Here is an 18,305-nt window from a genome sequence, read left to right as displayed (position 1 = left end):
TTTTTTTTTTTTTTTTTTTTTTTTTTTTTTTTTTTTTTTTTTTTTTTGGCCACTGTACTTCTGCTTTCGTGGTGGGAGTGGGTTGGGTTGGCCAAGGACTGTGTCCTTGGGTTGTGCCACTGGGCTGCGTTGTGTTGGATGCCCTCGGGGAGCTCCTTGGTGCATGAGCTACGTGATATTGTTTAGGGGATGTGGCCACGGCATCTGCTGCGGAGAGGAGCTTGGCGATGTTCAGGCAGGCGCTGGGGTGTCACCTTCTGCCTCTTCTTGACGAAAGCCACCATCAGGTGCAGATGTTGGCAGAAACCCAAAGCGATGGGTGGTGAGGGCAAGGAGGGCTTTTGCTGCCCCACACCACTCTAAGCATGGGAGTTGCCCCAAACAGCCATCTGTCCATCCACCTCTTGCCTTCGTGTGTTCTTTCTTGCCCGCTCCCAGGGTGTCCTACAGTTTGCAAAGCCGTGCCGCTCCCTGGCCAGTGCCCTTCTTCATAGCCCCGACCTGGGGTAGCCCTGCTGTCTGCAGACAAGCAGCCCATTAGCATGCTCTGGCATCCTGGAGCTGCTAGTGGGCACATTGGGGACCTTCTCCCTCAGTCCAAATGATGTCTCATATGATTATTGTCAACAAAAAGCTGTTATTCCTTTCCATCAGGTACAAGGCAAGAGTAGATGAATGTGTACAGACACGCCATCTCTGTGTTTTCAAGAGAGATGGTGTGATTAAAGGTCAGATGGGTTTATTCCAGGCAGGAGTGCATTTCTGCTTCTTCAGGCTGAAGTAGAGGTATCTAAAGCTGTTGGCCTACCATTGCAGTAGTCCGGTAGCTTCCAGTGTAAGCTCTGGAAGACTATCCCATTGGTAATGGGGAATCCTCTCTTACGGGTTGCCGTTGGGTCACAACGCTGATCCAGGACAGGCATGTGACAGTGACGTTCTTGAGCGGGACTCTGGTATCCTGCCTTGTCCCACTTGCCTTGGTTTTGTATTTTTGGGTTTCCCCAAGAACCGGGACTTGAAAAAAAAAAAACACAGCACCCCTAATTAGGAATCAAAGACCAAAAAACACTGGGATCGACTTCCCGAGGAGCCTGGGAATGTGGTGCTGTAGGGTAGCAGGGTCCCTGTATGATAAGGGCATCCTTTTTACGGAAGCAACCAGAAGGATGACTTGAACAGCATGTGATGCCAACCCATGGCCTCCAGGCCAGCTCTGAACCCTTGGCGGAGTCCAGCTCTGAACCCTCAGCATTTCTTGGGGCAAGAGGACTTTTTAATTGTCCCTCAAAGCCAACCGTTGGGTATGGAAAGCCCTGGGGGGCAGATGAGGGCTCCCTGATCCCTTCCCACCTCTCATCAAGGCAGGAGGGGAGGGTGGGGGAGGTGGAAATGTGCAGCCAGCAGGTAATTAACCCCAGCGCTTGCTCCTTGTTAACTTCTTTTGCCTTGGAAGAGCTCTCCGCAGCTGGGAACCTCCGCGTGCAGGCATTGGGGTGCTCAGCAGCTGTGGTGGGCTTCCCTCGCTGAACCCATCGCTGCTTTCCCAGGCCAACTGGGGTGCTCGGGGTGCAGCATCAGCACTCCCTGATCCTGCCAAGGGCTCCCTCTATTTATGCCCTCCTTGCTGGGCTTAAAAACCCTCCAGGCTCTGGCTTACGACTCTGTTGCATCTTTCCAAACAGGACTTGTGTTCTCCTCCACGGGTTGCCTGTTCTAGCTGAGAGCACCGTGATCCCTCTCGGCCCCAGGGGAATGGTTGATTTTTAATGATGGGTGTCCCGAGCTCGGAGCCACGGTGGCCAGCAAAGCCCGATATACGGCAGGGCGCCTCGAGCGTGGCATCCTTGGTGCTAAAATGCCCGCATTTATTATTATTATTCTGCTCTTTTTCATGATGTTAGGATTGTTCTGCCTTAGCTGGCTGTTAATTTGAAGCATCAATTAAATTTCAGTGGGGCGGGGAATAAAATCGGTGAAGATCTGGGCTTGCTTACGGTGGGTCTATCTCTAGCAGCATCTTTGCTTTATTTTAGGGGTGCTAGCTAAAAATCCAGCATGTTGGTTGAATGTAACCTTGGCTGGCTTTCAGCTCTGCTGCTGCCCTGACCCGTGTGCTCGCCAGCCCCAGCATCTCGTTTTTGCACATGTATGTGCAAAAGGTGCTGCTGGGTGGAAAGAGGCACAGCGGCTGCTGCTGTCGTACGGTGTTTTTTTGGTGGTGACTGTTTTCCTTCTCATTTCAAAACAAGCGTTGGGCTTTGTTTCATGGCAAAGGGGAGCGATTTCTCGTTAGCTGGAATTCGGTGACCCGTGGGTATCCCTGCACGCAGCCTGAGAAACGTGAGGTTAGAGGCTAAAAACCTTCCTGGAGCTTAATTGGGCTGGAAGAAAGCTTCAGCCATGGGTGGTGTCGGCATCCCCTTTGGTGTGGGGGCTTATTTGGATTTCAGATACAAGCTCTTCCCTTCGCTACGGTCCGGAGGAGCCGGTGAAGCAGCCACTTGAAGCTATTTTTCTATTTTTACATCGAGTGCTCTCAAGGAGGAGCGTGCCTGCGGGCGGCATAGTCCTGTGATGCGAATCGTGAAGCTCCTCTCCCTGAGATGTGCTGAAAGCCCCCAGCCTGGCTCCACCGCGCTCCGGCTGGTAGGTAGCCTGCAGGTGATGAGTTATGGTCTGGCTCAGCTCTAGCTCGTCTCCTCTTCTCCCTGGCTGCTCAGCTTCCCCGCGAGTGATTGATCCTCTGCAGTCGTGCTGCTCGACTGCCGGCGGCTGTTGGTTGTCAGCACAAAACCCACTGGGTGAGACCTTCAGGCATCGCAGCCCAGCTGTGTCCAGCATCTGGGGCACCGGCTCGTGGCAGTGCTGGCGGCATGGGATTTGCAGGGCACCGCGGTTGACGCAAGGGCGTCTTTTTGACAAGGGCAGCGCAGGAGATACTGGACCCAAGATGGGTGCCCGGAGCTTGACTCGTGCTGCACAGGGAGGTTGGTGGGAGCGGAGGTGCCTCGCTTGACACCATCATGCTCGGGGCGTTACAGATGGGCAGCATTGGATGCTGCAGCTCCGAGTGAAGCTGTGGTTATCGAGTCGGTGGGTACAAACCAGACTTACACTGCAGGAGGGTTCATCGGCAAAGCCCGGCTCGGGGTGGGATGTTCCCCCCGGCATGGCAAAGCCCACACTCCTGGGGCAGAGCCTGGCTCGGTTCACCCACTTCCTGACAAATGCTTTTGATCAGACCAGGGGCACCGAGAGGTATTTGAGCTGAAGAAGGGAGAGCTGCTTTTCACCTCTGAAGCTGGAATTAAAATCCAGAGTGATGGTAGCTGATGGGAGTCCGTTGGTTCATGTGCAAAGCTTGTTCCTCCTCCTCTTGCGACTCATCAGTAGAGATTTCACAGTAATGCGAGCACGTGTTGTGCTGCTTTGGGGTCAGTGGGTGTGACTGGGCACCGTTCTGCTTGGGGGTTAGAGAGACAGCGGCTTGATTTCAATAACTACAGAAACCTTGGGAACTGGCTTGAAAAACTTTCTATCGAAATTGCTGTGTCCTGCAGGCACTGACGCCTGTGCGTTCCCGGTGGAAGCTGATGGACACGGGTGCAAGCCATCGCTGGAGGGATTGGAGAGAGCACAGCATGTATCAGCCAGAATAGGAGTATTGGCTTGTGCTGCTTTAAAAATAGCATGTTTGAAAAAATTTGCTGGAAAGCTGAGATTTGGGGAGTGGAGAGAGATGCAGTATTTGTGGGACCCAGCACAAGAAGTGAAGACGTTTGTCATCCCCCATCTTAGTGTGAGGTTTCTGTCTTGTGTGCCGGGGAGACAGAGGCGCTTACTCAACAAGCGACGCTGGGAGCTGCTCCTCCGGATGGGAGTCCCCAAAGGGCAGCGCCACGCTCGTCCCTGCTCTGCGGCCACCTTGTATGGGACACGCGTGGTGACACCCTCCTCTTGCTTGCCCACATCCTCGCATATCATGTGATTGGGCTTATTTCTTGCTCGCTCCCCTCCTGTAATCTCCCCATCAGGCCATCGGACAGAGATGGCTTTGTGTCTGGAAACCACCAGGATCTCTCCTGGCAACTTGAGCAAAACCTACAAAGGAGATGAGAGCTAAGCAGGCAGCTTCCTAAACGTGCAGCCTGCAAGGGCTGGGACGTGAAAATCATACCAAAATAGGTCTTTAATATTAAATAGATGGAAGGAAGATGTCTCCTCTTGCCTGAGGGATAAATAGATCTGAAACTCCTCCTAGACTTTGCTGCTTATCGCATCTGAAATACGTGTGTCTCGCTCTGGAATTGAGCCTCTCCAGGAGCTGCAAATACCCAGCTACGATGCGTGCATAAACTGCTCCTGCTTTTGCGGCGTGTGCAGCGTGCCGGCAAGTCTCCAAATGCAGCGCCCAATGGATGGATTTGCTTCTTTTTCCCCAGATCCATAGCTGCGTGCACCCCACGGTCTGGACAGGGCAATGAGATGTGATGCTTCTCAGCGTGCCACCAAGGCAAGTGTCGAAGCTGGCTGCGGTCCCCTGGTGCTAGATCTCCAGGAGCTGTGCAGGTGGCTCAGGACGTGCATCCTGCCTCACAGAGACCTCGTGTCACCTCCTTCCCCACCACCCCTTCCCCAAGCAAATTTTCTAAGTACAAGCGCTGAGCATACAGCTTGGCTTCTCCTGCCTCGGAGACAAGAGTCCACGAGACCTTCAAGACCAAATGTTGTTTGTGGCCGCAGGCTATTGGGTTTCTTGCACAGGAGAAGTGCTTAGAAAATACTCCAGCTTACCGACTGCTGTTTGTAGGTAGACCAATGCGATGAGAGAAGGATTTTTTTCTTACCTGCTTGGCCATGAACCTCCTGGTCCAGCCATAGAGGTGGACTTCTGTGCTGAAGCTGCTCTCTCATCACAGCGATGCTTGTTATCATGGTTGCAATGTGGAAGAGCCTCAGGAGAAGATAACCCTTCCAAAATTTGGTCAGCCTGAGATTTGCTGGTGCCTCGTTTGAACTTGGGCAAATCCAAAACTGCTGCGTGTTGGTTCTCTGTGGAAGGACGAGGACCACTGCCACGTATCGGGAGTGCCGTGCTGAAGCTGCTCTCTCATCACAGCGATGCTTGTTATCATGGTTGCAATGTGGAAGAGCCTCAGGAGAAGATAACCCTTCCAAAATTTGGTCAGCCTGAGATTTGCTGGTGCCTCGTTTGAACTTGGGCAAATCCAAAACTGCTGCGTGTTGGCTCTCTGTGGAAGGACGAGGACCACTGCCGCGTATCGGGAGTGCCGTGAATATGGCTGTTGGTGATTCAGAGCCCGACACGGGGGGGATCTGGAGTGACAGCAGCACTTGGGTGCTGAGGGGGTGCCATGGGGAGTGATGTGGGTGGCTTGTGGTACTGATGGAGGGACATGGAGAAGGAGGAGAGCAGGGGAAGGATGAAGGATTTTCCCACTTGGAAAATACTGGTATGCTTAGGAAAAATTTCACTGCTGGGAAGCTGTGGCCAACATCTTGCTTAAATGTCCCCATCCTTGATTCATCCCATTCCTCCTTGCTGTCACCCTCTGCATCACCCTGGGTAATTCCTCTCTCCTTTTGGTGTTTTCATCCCCCGTGCGTTTGTAGATTGTGACTGTGTCCCCACATAGCTGTCACTGAACAAAGTTATCCGTATTTAGCTCTTTTAATCTCCTCTTCCAAACCAATCCCTTCAGCCTCCTTGTTATTTTTGTTCCTCTTCTCTGAACTTCCTCCAATTTGTCGATATCCTTTTTGGTCATGAGATGTTCAGAGCTGAGCGCAATCGCTGTTCTCCTGAGAAGAGCCATCAGGGCAAAACTATTAAATTCCCCCTTCTCCGATACTGTGTCCAAGCTGAATCGGGGTTGAGAGAGGCGAGGACGGTTTGCTGTAGACGCGGCTGAGGAAAGTACTGTTTGCTGCTCCTGGCTCTGCCTCCAGGTCTCCTTTGCAAGCTGGTTAGTACCTGGTTTCCCGGTGGCTATGGAAGGTAGGACAAGTGTAACTGTGCTAGCTTGGTGACACCACTTTGTGCCTCTGTGCCACCTCTGTGCTTAGGGGAACCTCTAGGTCATGTTGCATGGACCAACACCAAGAGGATAGATTTAGGCTGAGCATAAGGAGGAAATGTTTTATGATGAGAGTGGTGAAACACTGGAATGGATTGCCCAGAGAAGTTGTGGATGCCCCATGGTTGGAAGCGTTCAAGGTGAGGTTGGATGGAGCTTTGAGCAACCTGATCTAGTGGAAGATGTCCCTGCCCACAGCATTCAATGATGCTAAGATGGCATCTTGGAGATGATCCCCTTCTAGATCACCAGAAGGACCACCTTGGGGTAATGCTTGACTGACTTACGAATGTCTGTAATTCTGTATCCCTACCGCTTCTCTTGCATGGTGACTCCAGGTGTGACTGACACTTGCTTTTGGACCCATTTGCATCCCTTGGATGCTGGGAGATGCAAGCCAATGCTGTAGTTCTGGCTGTTGTGAAAGGTACAGCTACCCCCATGCCACATTTACAGCTTGGTTGATGAAAACTCCTGCAAGTTAAGCCCATCTTTCACCCCACACTCTGTCTGTTCTTTCTAGGCTCTTCTCTGAAAACACAGGGGCCTTTTTTCACATCATCTCTTGTGCTTTATCAGATGTAAAAGTTGGTTTCTTAGCAGTGTGATAAAACCGCATCTGTGCACGTGGTTGTGTTGTCCATCATGGGTTCTTTGGCTTGGCAGCAACGGCAGAATGGTTGCGGTGGCTTGTGGGCTGGGCTTTGTCCCTTCTCGCCTGGGAACGGGCGCTAGCAATGCAGTTGCTCTGGATACTGGGATTGATGGGAAGAAAGGTGGTCTTTCCTTTCCACCACTAGACCGTGCACCCAGCAAGCAGAGAAACCCATCCAAGATGAGGCAGGTCGGAGCCCGGCTCATTTTTGCTGCAAGTCTTGGATCCATGTCCTCCCCTCTAAATTTACTAGAGTTCAATTTTATACCGAAATTGATAGTAAATCCTGAGCTGTCTCTCCTCTGGTTGACTTGTATATACTGCGGCTTTCCAAAGAGAAGAACTTTGCACAAGACATTGTGCCTGGATGGGCATCACTAATTAATTAAATGATTTTTTTATTAATGCTCCAAGTTTGCACACTGGTGTGTGTGCTTGCGTGGCCGTGCCCTGACGCGAATTGCTGGGGGCCCAGCAGCCACAGCGCCCGAGTGTTGGAGGTTTAGACTTGCAAGACAGAGGTGGAGAAAAATTGGGAGGAAAAAATGAAGAAAAGGGTGACCCAGGCAGGTGGAGCTGTGCCATTTCCTAGCCGACAGCTGAGCTGCTGTGCCAGCTTCTCACGCTCAGCCCTGACCTACCAAGTATCTGCCTTGGCTTGTGGTTCTTGGTTGCTAATCCTGGTCAAGGTTTATTGGTAACTCTTGGGTTCTCATCATCTCCAGAGGTCCTGTTTTCACTCTTTTTTTTATAGTGCACAGTAAATCGGGAGTACCATGTTTTTCTGGCCTTTTCGAAGGTGGTGGAGGAGTCGGGTATCCTCTGAGAAGGACCTGGCCCAGGGTGTTTGCATGGGGACCTCTAACTGCGGTGGGAACCTGCTGTCTAGGGCTGGTGCTGGTGTGTACCTGGCATGGCAATGCTTGCAGTAGGAACTTCAGTTCAAGCATAATATCCTTCTCCTTAAAAACAGAGATCAACTGCTTTCTTTACAGCCTCCTGGCAGTTACAGGATTACCCACGCTTACTGGCTGACCTGTTGATCTGCCTAAATGGAGATGCCAAGCTCTGTAATATGTTCTTTGTCCCTAGAGCTGCTTGGGTGATGGGTTGTTGCTGGATGAACCTGTGGCTGTGGTGCTCAGGATCCTGGCCAGGGTGCTCTGTAGCACAAGACAGACCCCATAAGTCTTGTTGCCCGCCGGGGAGTTGGCAGGGTTAAAGCATCTTGCCATAAATATGCTGCTTTTTCATGTGCTTTCCCTTGCCTGCTTCGCGGATTTGGGTTTTAGAGTTGTCTCTAGCTTGGCTGTTTGCAGCCTCTGTATCCTTTGGCCGGGTTTTGTGTAGCCAGGGGTTATCAGCGGGCTTTTAGTGGTGGCTGGAGCTGCATCACACCGCAGCAAGTGGTTTGTGAAAGGCCTCCTGGATTTATATCCTGCTTCCAGGAGATTGACACACCGAGGCGCTCGTGAAACCTTTTCTGTTGCTCCTTTGCCTGCTCTGATGTGCTGGTCAAAGAGTGCTGGCATTAACGGTGGCCCTTTGAGCGCTGCTTGGGTTTGGGCGTGAATTTCACGTGGTACAAGGAAGAAAATGTGTCTGCCTCGCTGTCATCGGGGCTTTGGTCCTCTTGCTTCTAGTCTTCCTACGTAAGCATCTTTTAGTGGGAACAGACCAGAAAATGAATGTGGGGGTAGTTGGTTGAGAGCGGCTGGGGAACGGCAGCTGGAGGAGCCTGGTGTAGATGGACATCATGAGCTGGGCGGGTTTCAGGGACTCAGAGAGCTGTATTCTGCAAGAAGGTTGAGTGCAGGGCTGGGACCTTGCTGGGGGGCCAGTTCCTGTGGAACAGATGATGGCCTCCAGCCCAGAAAGCAAAAAGAAGATGACATATATGTTTCTGAAGGGAGGCAGTGAAGAGCTGGGCTGCACCGGTGGTTGAGAAGGTCCCAGGAAAGGGGCCTGCTGTGTCCCCCATGGAGGGGAAGGATCCTTTTTCTGCTTGGGTAGAGTTGCCTGGTTGTTTTGTTGGGTTTGGGAGAAAGAAAATAAATAAAAGCAAGACTTTGCCCCATGGTGGTTCTTCCACTTAGCATCCTGGCTTGAAGGACACATGGCTGGTGTTGGCGGTGCAGGGGATGCTGGAGGCAGAGCAGCAATGTAAGAAGCCAACCACGCATCAGCGATGTTGGCCACGTTGACAGGAAGGTGGGCACGGGATGGGGGGGTCTTAATGTGAGACCTGGCTTCCCAGTGGGAAGCCACTTGCCGTCGTCAGAGCCTTCCTGTTTAGACAGCACTGCCAGAGGTGAGGATGACTGATGACCAGGAGCAGCCTCTGCACAGCAGCAGCAGTGCTGAAGAGGGGGCCAAAGGCTGGGTTGGTCAGTATGAAGGATGCTTGCAGCCATCTGCAGTCGGGCTCCCTGTTTCCGACCATCCCTGCCCTCCCTTGACCCAGATGCATCTCTAGTGCTTTCCCACATGGGATCTTTCCCCTTTTCACCACCAACCAAGCCGCTTCGCATTTTAATTCAATAAAGGAGGTGAGCCTGGTGCAGCCACTCTGTGGGATATCAGTTGTTGGTGGTAGGTGAACTGAGACCCCAACAGCACGTCCTCAGTCAACTGGTGGGACCGATGCACGGAGGTCCCAGCTTGGATTTCTTCTTTCCCATGTTTCTCGCTCACATCAACTGTCCCCTTTCATCGCTGCTCTTTGCTATCTCTCTCCTACCGGAGACACCTTTTTTTTTTTTCCCCCCCTTCCTAGAGCAGATCTGATAGTCTTGTAAGTGGTTGGAACAGGTGACTTGGTGCCAGCACGTCTGTCTTCGATACTATTCCTGGCTTTATTGAAGACGTGGTAATATGCAAGACTGTGCCTCTGCGGAGTCTGCCTCCTCTTGATCTCGACACGCTGCAAGCGCTGAGATAAGACTCGTGTTCAAGCAGGAATTTTATTCCCCTCTCCGCTGGAGAGCAGTGGTCCTGGGAGAGAAAGCGGCTCATTGGAGGTTGTGCTGGGTAATATTTGAATTTCTCCAGCAGCGTGCCTGGGGTTGATATGCATACAACTGTCTGGATCACCTGGGAGCAGCGTTTGGATCAGTCCCTCATTGAGGGTTTGGTGGGAGGTTGTACCTGCAGTGTTACCAGATGGGCTGTCGCGCCCCGATATACCCGTTACCGCAACTGGGTCTGTTTTCAGCGGTGCTGGTGGCGGGGCCGTGAGCTTCGTGCAGAAGTCCTCATACAGACTTTGGTTTTTTGTGGTGTGCTCACGTGCAGCCGGGGCAGGCTTCCCCAGCCGGGTCCACCCCGAAATGCCCAGAAAAAGATGAGTCTGGGTTTGAAAAGCACCTGCCGACCCCAGCCGGTGTGCCGCGTTGTGCTGGCTGTTTGGCCACCATCTCCTCCTGCCGTTCTGCAGGGACTTGCCAGCCAGGGAAGGGGTTTGCATGGATGGAGGCAAAGCCCCTCCACGCAGGGGACAGCTGGACCTTGGAGCTGGGATGTGGGTGCTTGGCATGGCTGGGAGGGGACACGCAGGCAGCCTTTTGTAGGCAGAGCCTTCCCGTCACACCGTGCTGTTAATGGCCTCGTGGCTGGGAGATGCCATGAATCTCAAGCAGGTGTCTGGGGGGGGTGAGAGTAGATGGTGAGGAGCACTGGGGACAAGCCACCAAGGAGCGTGGTGGGGAATTGGCCTCTTCTGGTTTGGTTTTGGGGGGACGGTGAGAGTTCTGGGTGGCAGAGCCAGTCCAGACCGTCTGGGTGTGCGCTCACCGTCTCCCTCCCAGTCTGCCGTGCAGCCTGGGGCTGGCTTTACCTGCTGGCTCCCAAGGGCAAGCTGCATCATCTGAGGAGGGAAATTGGGACCGCTGCTCCTTAAAAATCCTTAGTTCCCGTCCAAATTGCCTGGCTCTTCTGGTGGTGGCACTGGCCATGAGGTCCCACACTCGCTTGTCCTCTCTGCAGAGCGAATTCGGGGAGTGCGATGCTGAGCCTGCTCCACTCTGCGGCATGTGGAAGCATTAATCATTCCTCATTGCCTCCCTTCTTGCTAGAGGGGGCTGTCGGAAATGACGATCCTCCTTTTTTCTTGGACCAGCTGCCCTGATGTCCTGTGGGCTCGGATTTGCCGACTGAGAAACCCAATGTCCTCCGTGAGCGCGTTCCCGTAGAAATAACTGACTTCGTTTATTTAAGCTGGTGGTTTTTCCAGGGAAGGGAAACTTTCCTCTAAAACAGATTTCTTTTTTTACATCTTGATGTCAGCAACCTCAGCCTCCAGCTAGCAAGAGGGAAGATCAATGGGCAACAGTGTTGGGATCGGTGCCCCAGACCACACTCCCGTCTCCATCCTTGGACCTGACGCTTATGCCACGATTATTTCCCTGCACGCGGGGTTTTGTTGGAAGCTCTTGTTGGCTACTTTCTTGGCCGGGGTCCAGGCAAATCCAGCCAGCAAACGGTCAGGGTTCATTGCCACCTGTGCTACTCGGGGAGGGGGTCTTCTGGAGCCTCCTCCACGCTGCCTGGGGTTGCGTGCCTCTAGTGTGTCGGGATGTTGTTGCTGGGGGACGTGACCGGGAGCTCTGGGCGAGTCTGTTGGAGTTTATTGAGCAATGCTTGCAAGTAGATTCAAGATTGAATCGTAGGCGTGGTGGGCACCAGTGCCAACAAAGGGATTTGTCTTCAGGCTCTGCATACCCAGCTTTGGGGTTCAGATTGGAGAAGTCTTCGGTTCCTCTTTGAAATCCTTGCTGAGGTCACCGATGGTGGGGGAGAGGCACCTTGGGTGCTGTGGTTTTGAGATGCCCACCAAAGATGCTCGTCAACTGGATGGGTCTGCTCTCTGGTTATCTCTCTTCAAGGAGTTGGAAGCTCACGTTCCCAGGTCCTACTCTGAAAAAGCAAAGCTGTTGGGGATGTGGTGACTGAGCAGGACAAGAGTGACAACATCAAACATCCCAAACATTGGGCTGAGCCATGCAGTGATGTGGGAAGCGTTGGCTGCAGCCTCGAGCAATGCTCCTGCGATGGAGCAGTTTTGGTCCATGTTTTGTTTCCTGGCATATGGCAGCTAAGAGTTTGTGAGCAGTAATGAGGCTCCCCCTTGGCTTTTGTTGTCTGTCTGCGTTTGCAGGAGTTGAAGGACCCTTCTAGATGAGAAAAATGGGTCACCACGCTGCGTAGCTCGTTAACTTGGGGATACACTGGAAGCCTAGCACCGTCTCAGATGCATCAGTGGTCTCACGCTGACCACTGCAAGGTCCTCCCTGACAAACAGGGTGCAGCTCTGTGGGTGCCCTACACCACGTGGTTGTTGCACCCTCTCTGTCCTTGTAGATGTACCACAAATCTCTCTGCTGGTTGCTCTTCTCTGGGTTTTTGGTGTCCTTGTTGGCTTTTATTGCTGAAAAATGCACTTTTCTTGCCTGGTTGACTTTGATTATTGGGAGCAAACCAAAATACTCATAAATATGAGTGGGTGGTCTGGGTGGTTTAGGGGTTGGCATCAAAATTAGTACAGTGCTTTTATTTTTGTTGTGCCCTCTTCTTTTCTCCCATTAGCTAATTGCTGCTGTGAAGTCCCCTTAACGGTGACTGATGTTAACGAAGCCATGCTGGCATAGCTCTAAGATGGCAGGAATTGCTTTGTGTGCATCTCCCCATGCCAGCACCCACCGCTGCGCTTCCCTGCACATGGGACCCCGTCCCACCTTCGAGCGAGGGCTATTACGAGGGGTAGGTTTTAATTACCCACCCGGAGCCCTTTCCCCAGGACTGGCATTGCGTGGCGCCGTCGGCATCACCCCAGACTCTCGGTGGATTTGCTTTTTCCCCATTGAGCAGCACTTGTGCTGGCCACCGCCTGGGCTTGGCTCCGTTCCACTTCTGTCCTCGGCGGTGGTGAAAGCATGTTCCTCGTGATGGGAAAGCCTCTGCGAGAAACACAAAGGGCTTTCATTAGGGGAGGCAGCAGCGGGCGGATGCGGGCGGCCGGTGCCAGTACGGGGAAGCTTCACCCCGTCTAACTCTTGTGGAGGGGGCTGCTGGAAACACATAAGCTCCCTCCAGCAGTGAGCGCATAGCGGCTGTGTTTGCCCTTGCCAGCGTTTAATCTTAGAGCCTACCCAGAAAGGAAAAAGAAATAAATTTTCCTTCTGCAAAGGGGATTTAGGGCCCAGAAGTGTTAAGTGATCTGCCTGGGGTGTGGCGGGGAGCGTGCATCAGAGCTGGAAGCCAGGAGGGTGCAGGGCTTGCTTTGGGGAGCCGGAGATCTCCTCTAGCTCAATCCTTGCTAGCTGGAGGAGATGCAAAAGCCACTGCTCGAGGGTATGAGCGCTGCCCAGTGGCCCGGATGCCAGCATCTCCCTTGGCTTCTGGCCCGGGCTTGCAGCCGGAAGCCGGAGATCTCCTCTAGCTCAATCCTTGCTAGCTGGAGAAAAGCCACTGCTCGAGGGTATGAGCGCTGCCCAGTGGCCCGGATGCCAGCTCTCCCTTGGCCCCTGCCGACGGTGCGAGCGGCCGGCAGAGCCGTCCCGGCTCCCCCCAACCGTCCTGCAGCCACCAGGGTGAATCTCCTGACCTTGCTCGGTAAAGCCGGAGGATGAAAAGCCGTGGCACCAGGAGATAAGACACACGCGAGGGGGGGCCTGAATTCAGGGATTGATCCATCTGCCTCTTCCTCCAGCATGGCTTTCGGCTTTTTTTGGATGTATCCCAGCGAGGCGGCTCCATTCCTGCCCTCACCCTTGGAGAGCCACCCTGGGCCTTTTTATTTTGCTCTTGAGCTTCGGGCGAGGGAGCAGGAGAGCCGCCTCATCTCCCCATGGTTGCTAAACAAGGCTCTATTTGTTCCAGTGCAGGGTGAAATATGAAATCCCATCAAGCCGCCTCTCTTATTAGAGAGATCTCAGCGAGCTGCTTATTATGCACCGTGGCGTAATGCAGATTACGAATGTGACCGGGCGATAATTAGCAGAGCTGGAACTGTAATTAAACGCTCCTGTGCTGCGCTGTGGTTTCTGTCGCAAAGTGGAAGGAAGCTGAACGGTTTCAAAACCCGCAGGTCCTCGGCATGCACATGCGGCTGCTGCTCCCGGGGCGATGGGGGTGAGCGCTCCCCATCACTGCCTGGGCTTTTGCTGCTGCCCACCAAAATCTAGCAGCCCTGCCTGGTTCCTCTCCAGCTGTTACGTTGCTGGGGACTTGCTTTTGGTTTGCAAAACATGGTGTTGAGGAGCTGTTTGCTTTCTTGAGCCCCTTCAAAGGAGCCCTGTGCTTCCTTTGAGCATCTTTCTGGATCTGCCGAGATGCGCAGGATGAGGTTGCTGTATTTTGGGGAGGTGATTTGCCTGTGGGGGCACAGGCCTCCTCTCCAGCAGGCTTGGGGGGGGGGCCGGGGGTATGCCAAAAAAACCCCTTCTCAAATACCACGGGATGCAGCTGGGGCATCGCCTCAGAGGCGAGTGGTGATGGAGAGCTGGGGATGGGCTCCTGGGGGAGAGCTGGTCCTGCTGGTGGGAGGTTGGAGGCGGTGCATGGGGAAAAGAGCTGTGGAGCACGAGCTGTGCTGCCGGCAGAGAGGATCTTGTGGTCCAGCTACTGCTGGACCAGCCACCTCCAGGCCATCTTTAATGCTCAGTGGAGGGGATGCACTTTGAGCCGTCTGGAGAGAGGACAGACGCAGGAGGGCGAGGAGAGGGCTGCAGGCACGTGGGCAGAAGGTGCTCTGTGTTCTTCTGCTGGAAGAGCAAATACACTTGCCCTGGCAGAGCGAGAAGATCTCCGAGTTCTCTGCGGGGGTCACATTCATGTCCCTCACCGGCAGCCACCCCTGTGGGAGCAGGCAGAAGCCACTGGGCAGATGTGATCTGCTCCTCTCTGCTCCTCTGCCTAGAGATTTGCACCTTCTCTGGTTGCAGATGGTGTTTGTGTCGCTGAGGATGCCGCAAGACATTGCGGGGTCACGAGTTGACGGGGAGATGGGATGCTCCAGCCACTCGCTGCAGTTGTGGGCACCGTACTGTGTGGGGCAGGCGAGGTTGGACATGCAAACTTCTGCTGGGGTTATTTGTCTTGCTTAAAGGATGGAGGCACATGAGCAAGAAAGCGAGCAGATAATTTTGATGGCTGGTCAAGACCAGGATGCCAGTTCAGGGTGGGAGTCAGACCGTTTGGTGACTGTCAGCAATATTGGCCAAGGAGAGCCAGCAGCGAGGTTGGAAGTGGTCGTGGGCTGGTGTCCGTGTCCACTCTTGGTGACCAGCAAGCTTGGCCTCTCCAGGGTTATAATCATCTCTCCTCAGCAGAGGCTTAGGAGGACATCTCTGAGTAGTGCTAGATGCTCTAGAGGGATCTTCCCCTGCTTGGCACCGAAACCCAGGTCAGGACTCGCTGATGATTTGATTTAGTTTCCTCAGTCTGCTTCTGTTTTGAGGTTGCTCAGTATCAAGATCATAAACCATAAAGAGAAGAGGTCTGAGCAGAGGATGAGCAGCTAGCCCCAAAACTGCTGCAAATCCTTGCGAGCCAAGGTGAGGGGATGACTGACTACGACTGGCTTGGCTGACGAACCCTGAAGGACAGGAAGGTCTCCACCCTACCCTTCCCTTGGCCGGCAGCAAAATCAGCCCGTCAGCTGTCCCTCTCCTAACACTGCTGTAATCTGCTAGCGTGGCAGAGTGTCCGAGGACCTTGGCTTGTCAGCGACAGGGTGACTTGGCCGTGGTTTTCGCTTGGTGTGTTGGCTTGTTGGCTTTCCAAGCCCGGCCCTGGCAATGAGACGTGGTTTCCATGCGTAAGGAGAGCGTGATGGCTGCCGCTCAGTTGGCTCAGCCATTGGCCGGATCAGGCTGTGAAGTGGATGCTTGCGCAGAGAAGAGGGTTGTGATCTGAACGCCTGCGTCTTCAGGTGGTCACAGGGTAGATTTGGGAGGAGGAGGATGTTGGTTTTCCTGGGCGCTGGAGGGAGACTGCTACTTGTTTGTCCTGTCCTGCCAGTTGAGCAGAAGCCTGTGATTTTTTTTTTTTCTTCTAATGAGCCATCAGGTCCAAAGTCGTTGACTGCATTAACATCTGAGCAATAGCCAAAAGGCATCCTGGCCAGGGATGATTACACTGGCAAAAGCCGTCGGAGAAGGAACTTGGCACAAACTCTTTGAAGCAGGAGAGCAGATAGCTCCTGCGGAGGGACTTTTGGGTGTGATCTATATGACTACAAAGTGCTGGCTCTTCAGGGTTACGTGGGTATGGGCACTCCAGAGTGGGAGAGACCTGTGAGATCCTTGTTCTCTGACAGGGTGTGGGACTTGAACTGCCTGCTGGCACAGGCATTGAGAAGGTGGCAGCCTTGAGGTTCTTCAGAATGTAGATGCCTGTTGATACTTGCTCTCCTTCCTGTATTCCTGGCGGTGACCGGCATGTTTCTCCTTCCCCACAGATGGAGTCTCCGGTCTCTACACCTGCGGTGTTGCCCTTGCACCTCCTCGTCCCTGTCGTCAACAACGACATCTCGTCCCCTTGCGAGCAGATCATGGTACGCACCCGCTCGGTGGGAGTGAACACCTGTGATGTGGCCCTGGCCACCGAGCCTGAGTGCCTGGGCCCCTGCGAGCCTGGGACCAGCGTGAACCTGGAGGGCATTGTCTGGCAAGAGACGGAGGACGGTAAGTGTCACCGGAGAGCTTTTTGCTCTCCTCCAATGTCATTTTGGAGTTATGGCAATCCCTTCCTTCCCGCGTCCCTGCTGTGTTGCTTGTTGGCACATCCTGGGCTTTCCCCCCACCATCTGGGTGGTCAGGACTCAGAGGAGCCCTTAATCTGTCCGGCAAAGGGAGTAATGGGCCAAAACTTGTCAGCCCAATGCGTTGCGCTATCCCCTTGTCCAGGCAGTGGATGAAAATCTAAGCTGCCATTTCTCTGCCTTTCTGCAAGAGCTAACTTGTTCTGGAGGTGCCAGAGGAAAGGCCGTGCCAGCCTGCACGGGAACTCGACGGAGTTGACTTCGTTTCTGCTTGGCAACCCGCGGGTCTGTCACAAAAACGCTCAAACCCTGGGAGGCGGCAGAAATCTCCTGCTGGATTAAAAAACCCCAGCGGTGCTTTCAAAATCAACTCGGCAGGAGATCAGGCTCTCATCTCTCTTGCCAAGCCAATCGAACCTTTTTTTTTCTGCTGGAGCTCGTCTCATCTGCGTGCAGCTTGGTTTGCTTTCCCAGGTCCTTTGATGGGTTTTCGTTGCTGTTGGGGCTCTGCCAAGTAACGCAGGGATGAATAGGTGGCTCAGTGGACCACGGCGAGCGCTGGAACCTGGCCTTCCCTCCAGCCTTGTTGGGATGCTGGAGGTTTCTGCTTGGGGAGGCTCAGGGTGAGCTCCTCATACTTGCGTCTGGCTTCGGCTGGGGTCTGGAAGCAGAAACAGAGCCCAGAAGCACAAGGATGAGAGAATAGTGCTGGTGGATGCCAGCTTGGTGATTCACCTCGGCTGGGTAACCAAGAGCTCCTCTTGGACGTCTGTGCCCCTCTTCCATCCCCGCTGCGTGTGGGGAACGAAGCCTTAATCCCCTGGCCGCTCCTCACTGTGACTGTCTTTGTTATCTCCGATGGAAGCTGAACTGAAACCCGCATTCCCGTGAGCTGCTGCCAGGGGGGGTCCCTCTGTGCTTTGGGAAGATGGGGATGGGCCCAATTTGCCTTTCCTCTCTCCCTACTAGGAAACTGGTTTTGAAACTGCGGTTGACGCAGGACCGAGTGCTGTGTTGGCCCCTGATGTGGAGCTGGTGACTGCCGAAATTGTTCCTGTTGGGAAAAGCATCTTGACCTGAGCTATTTGGGAAGAGAGGAGTGCATGGACCATGCTGGGGGAGACTGCTAGCTTGGGATGGGGGCCTCCACACTCCTCTACCCTCTGTGCTTCACCGTCCATTCAGTATGGACAAACTCATGCAGATTGAGGCAGCCGGGAGCTGTAAGTGTGTTTTTTCTGCTGCTTCGAGGCAGAAAGACGCCACACGTTGTAAAATCAGACCCAAGGATCCTCTTCTTTGAGCTAGGCTTGCTGGTGGGGACAAGGAAACACAAAGCAGGGAGTGTTCAGGAGCCCTGCTCTGCGCACCCCAAGGCTGGGGGATCTGCCGGGAGGATCTGCTCGGAGGAAACCTGCGGAAGGTCTTCTGCTGAGCTGCCGGTGCACTGGCACTGCTTGTTCAGTGTCTGCAAAGAGCCTGATTGCTTTACAAGATGCAGTACCTTCAGCTAGGGAAACTGAGGCACGGCTGGGCTGAGTGTTGGGACACGAGGCAGTGCAGAGGAACATCAGCACCCCCTACTTTTGGGGCTGCACGCTAAGCCCCCTCCCACCTCCCCGTCCCCACCAGTGTGCCATTCTGGTGTGATTTCCCCTCAACCCAAAAGCCCCAGAGCTGCAGAGTTCGCTGAAAATCCCAGAACTGCTGGAGACCCCCACGGGCAGCAGCGAAGCCGATGGGAGCTTGGACCTTGTAGGATTTTTTTTTTTTTTTTTTTTTTGGGGGGGGG

The 18,305-nt window shown here is 53.7% G+C and overlaps 1 protein-coding gene across 1 annotated transcript in view; it reads left to right on the top strand.

Moving 5' to 3' along the window:
* Window positions 1-18,305, top strand: part of ZNF609 (zinc finger protein 609) — a 59,103-nt gene that overhangs the window by 25,964 nt on the left and 14,834 nt on the right. Inside the window, exon 2 of the mRNA XM_009276317.2 lies at window positions 16,211-16,436. Within this exon, the coding sequence (XP_009274592.1) occupies window positions 16,211-16,436 (226 nt within the window). The remainder of the gene's footprint in view (window positions 1-16,210; window positions 16,437-18,305) is intronic.

The sequence above is a fragment of the Aptenodytes forsteri genome, unplaced genomic scaffold (assembly GCF_000699145.1).
Source record: "Aptenodytes forsteri isolate BGI_AS27 unplaced genomic scaffold, ASM69914v1 Scaffold113, whole genome shotgun sequence".
NCBI classification, from domain to species: Eukaryota; Metazoa; Chordata; class Aves; order Sphenisciformes; family Spheniscidae; genus Aptenodytes; species Aptenodytes forsteri.
Note: the sequence above shows the minus strand (reverse complement) of the source record. Positions and strands in the feature narration are given on the sequence as shown.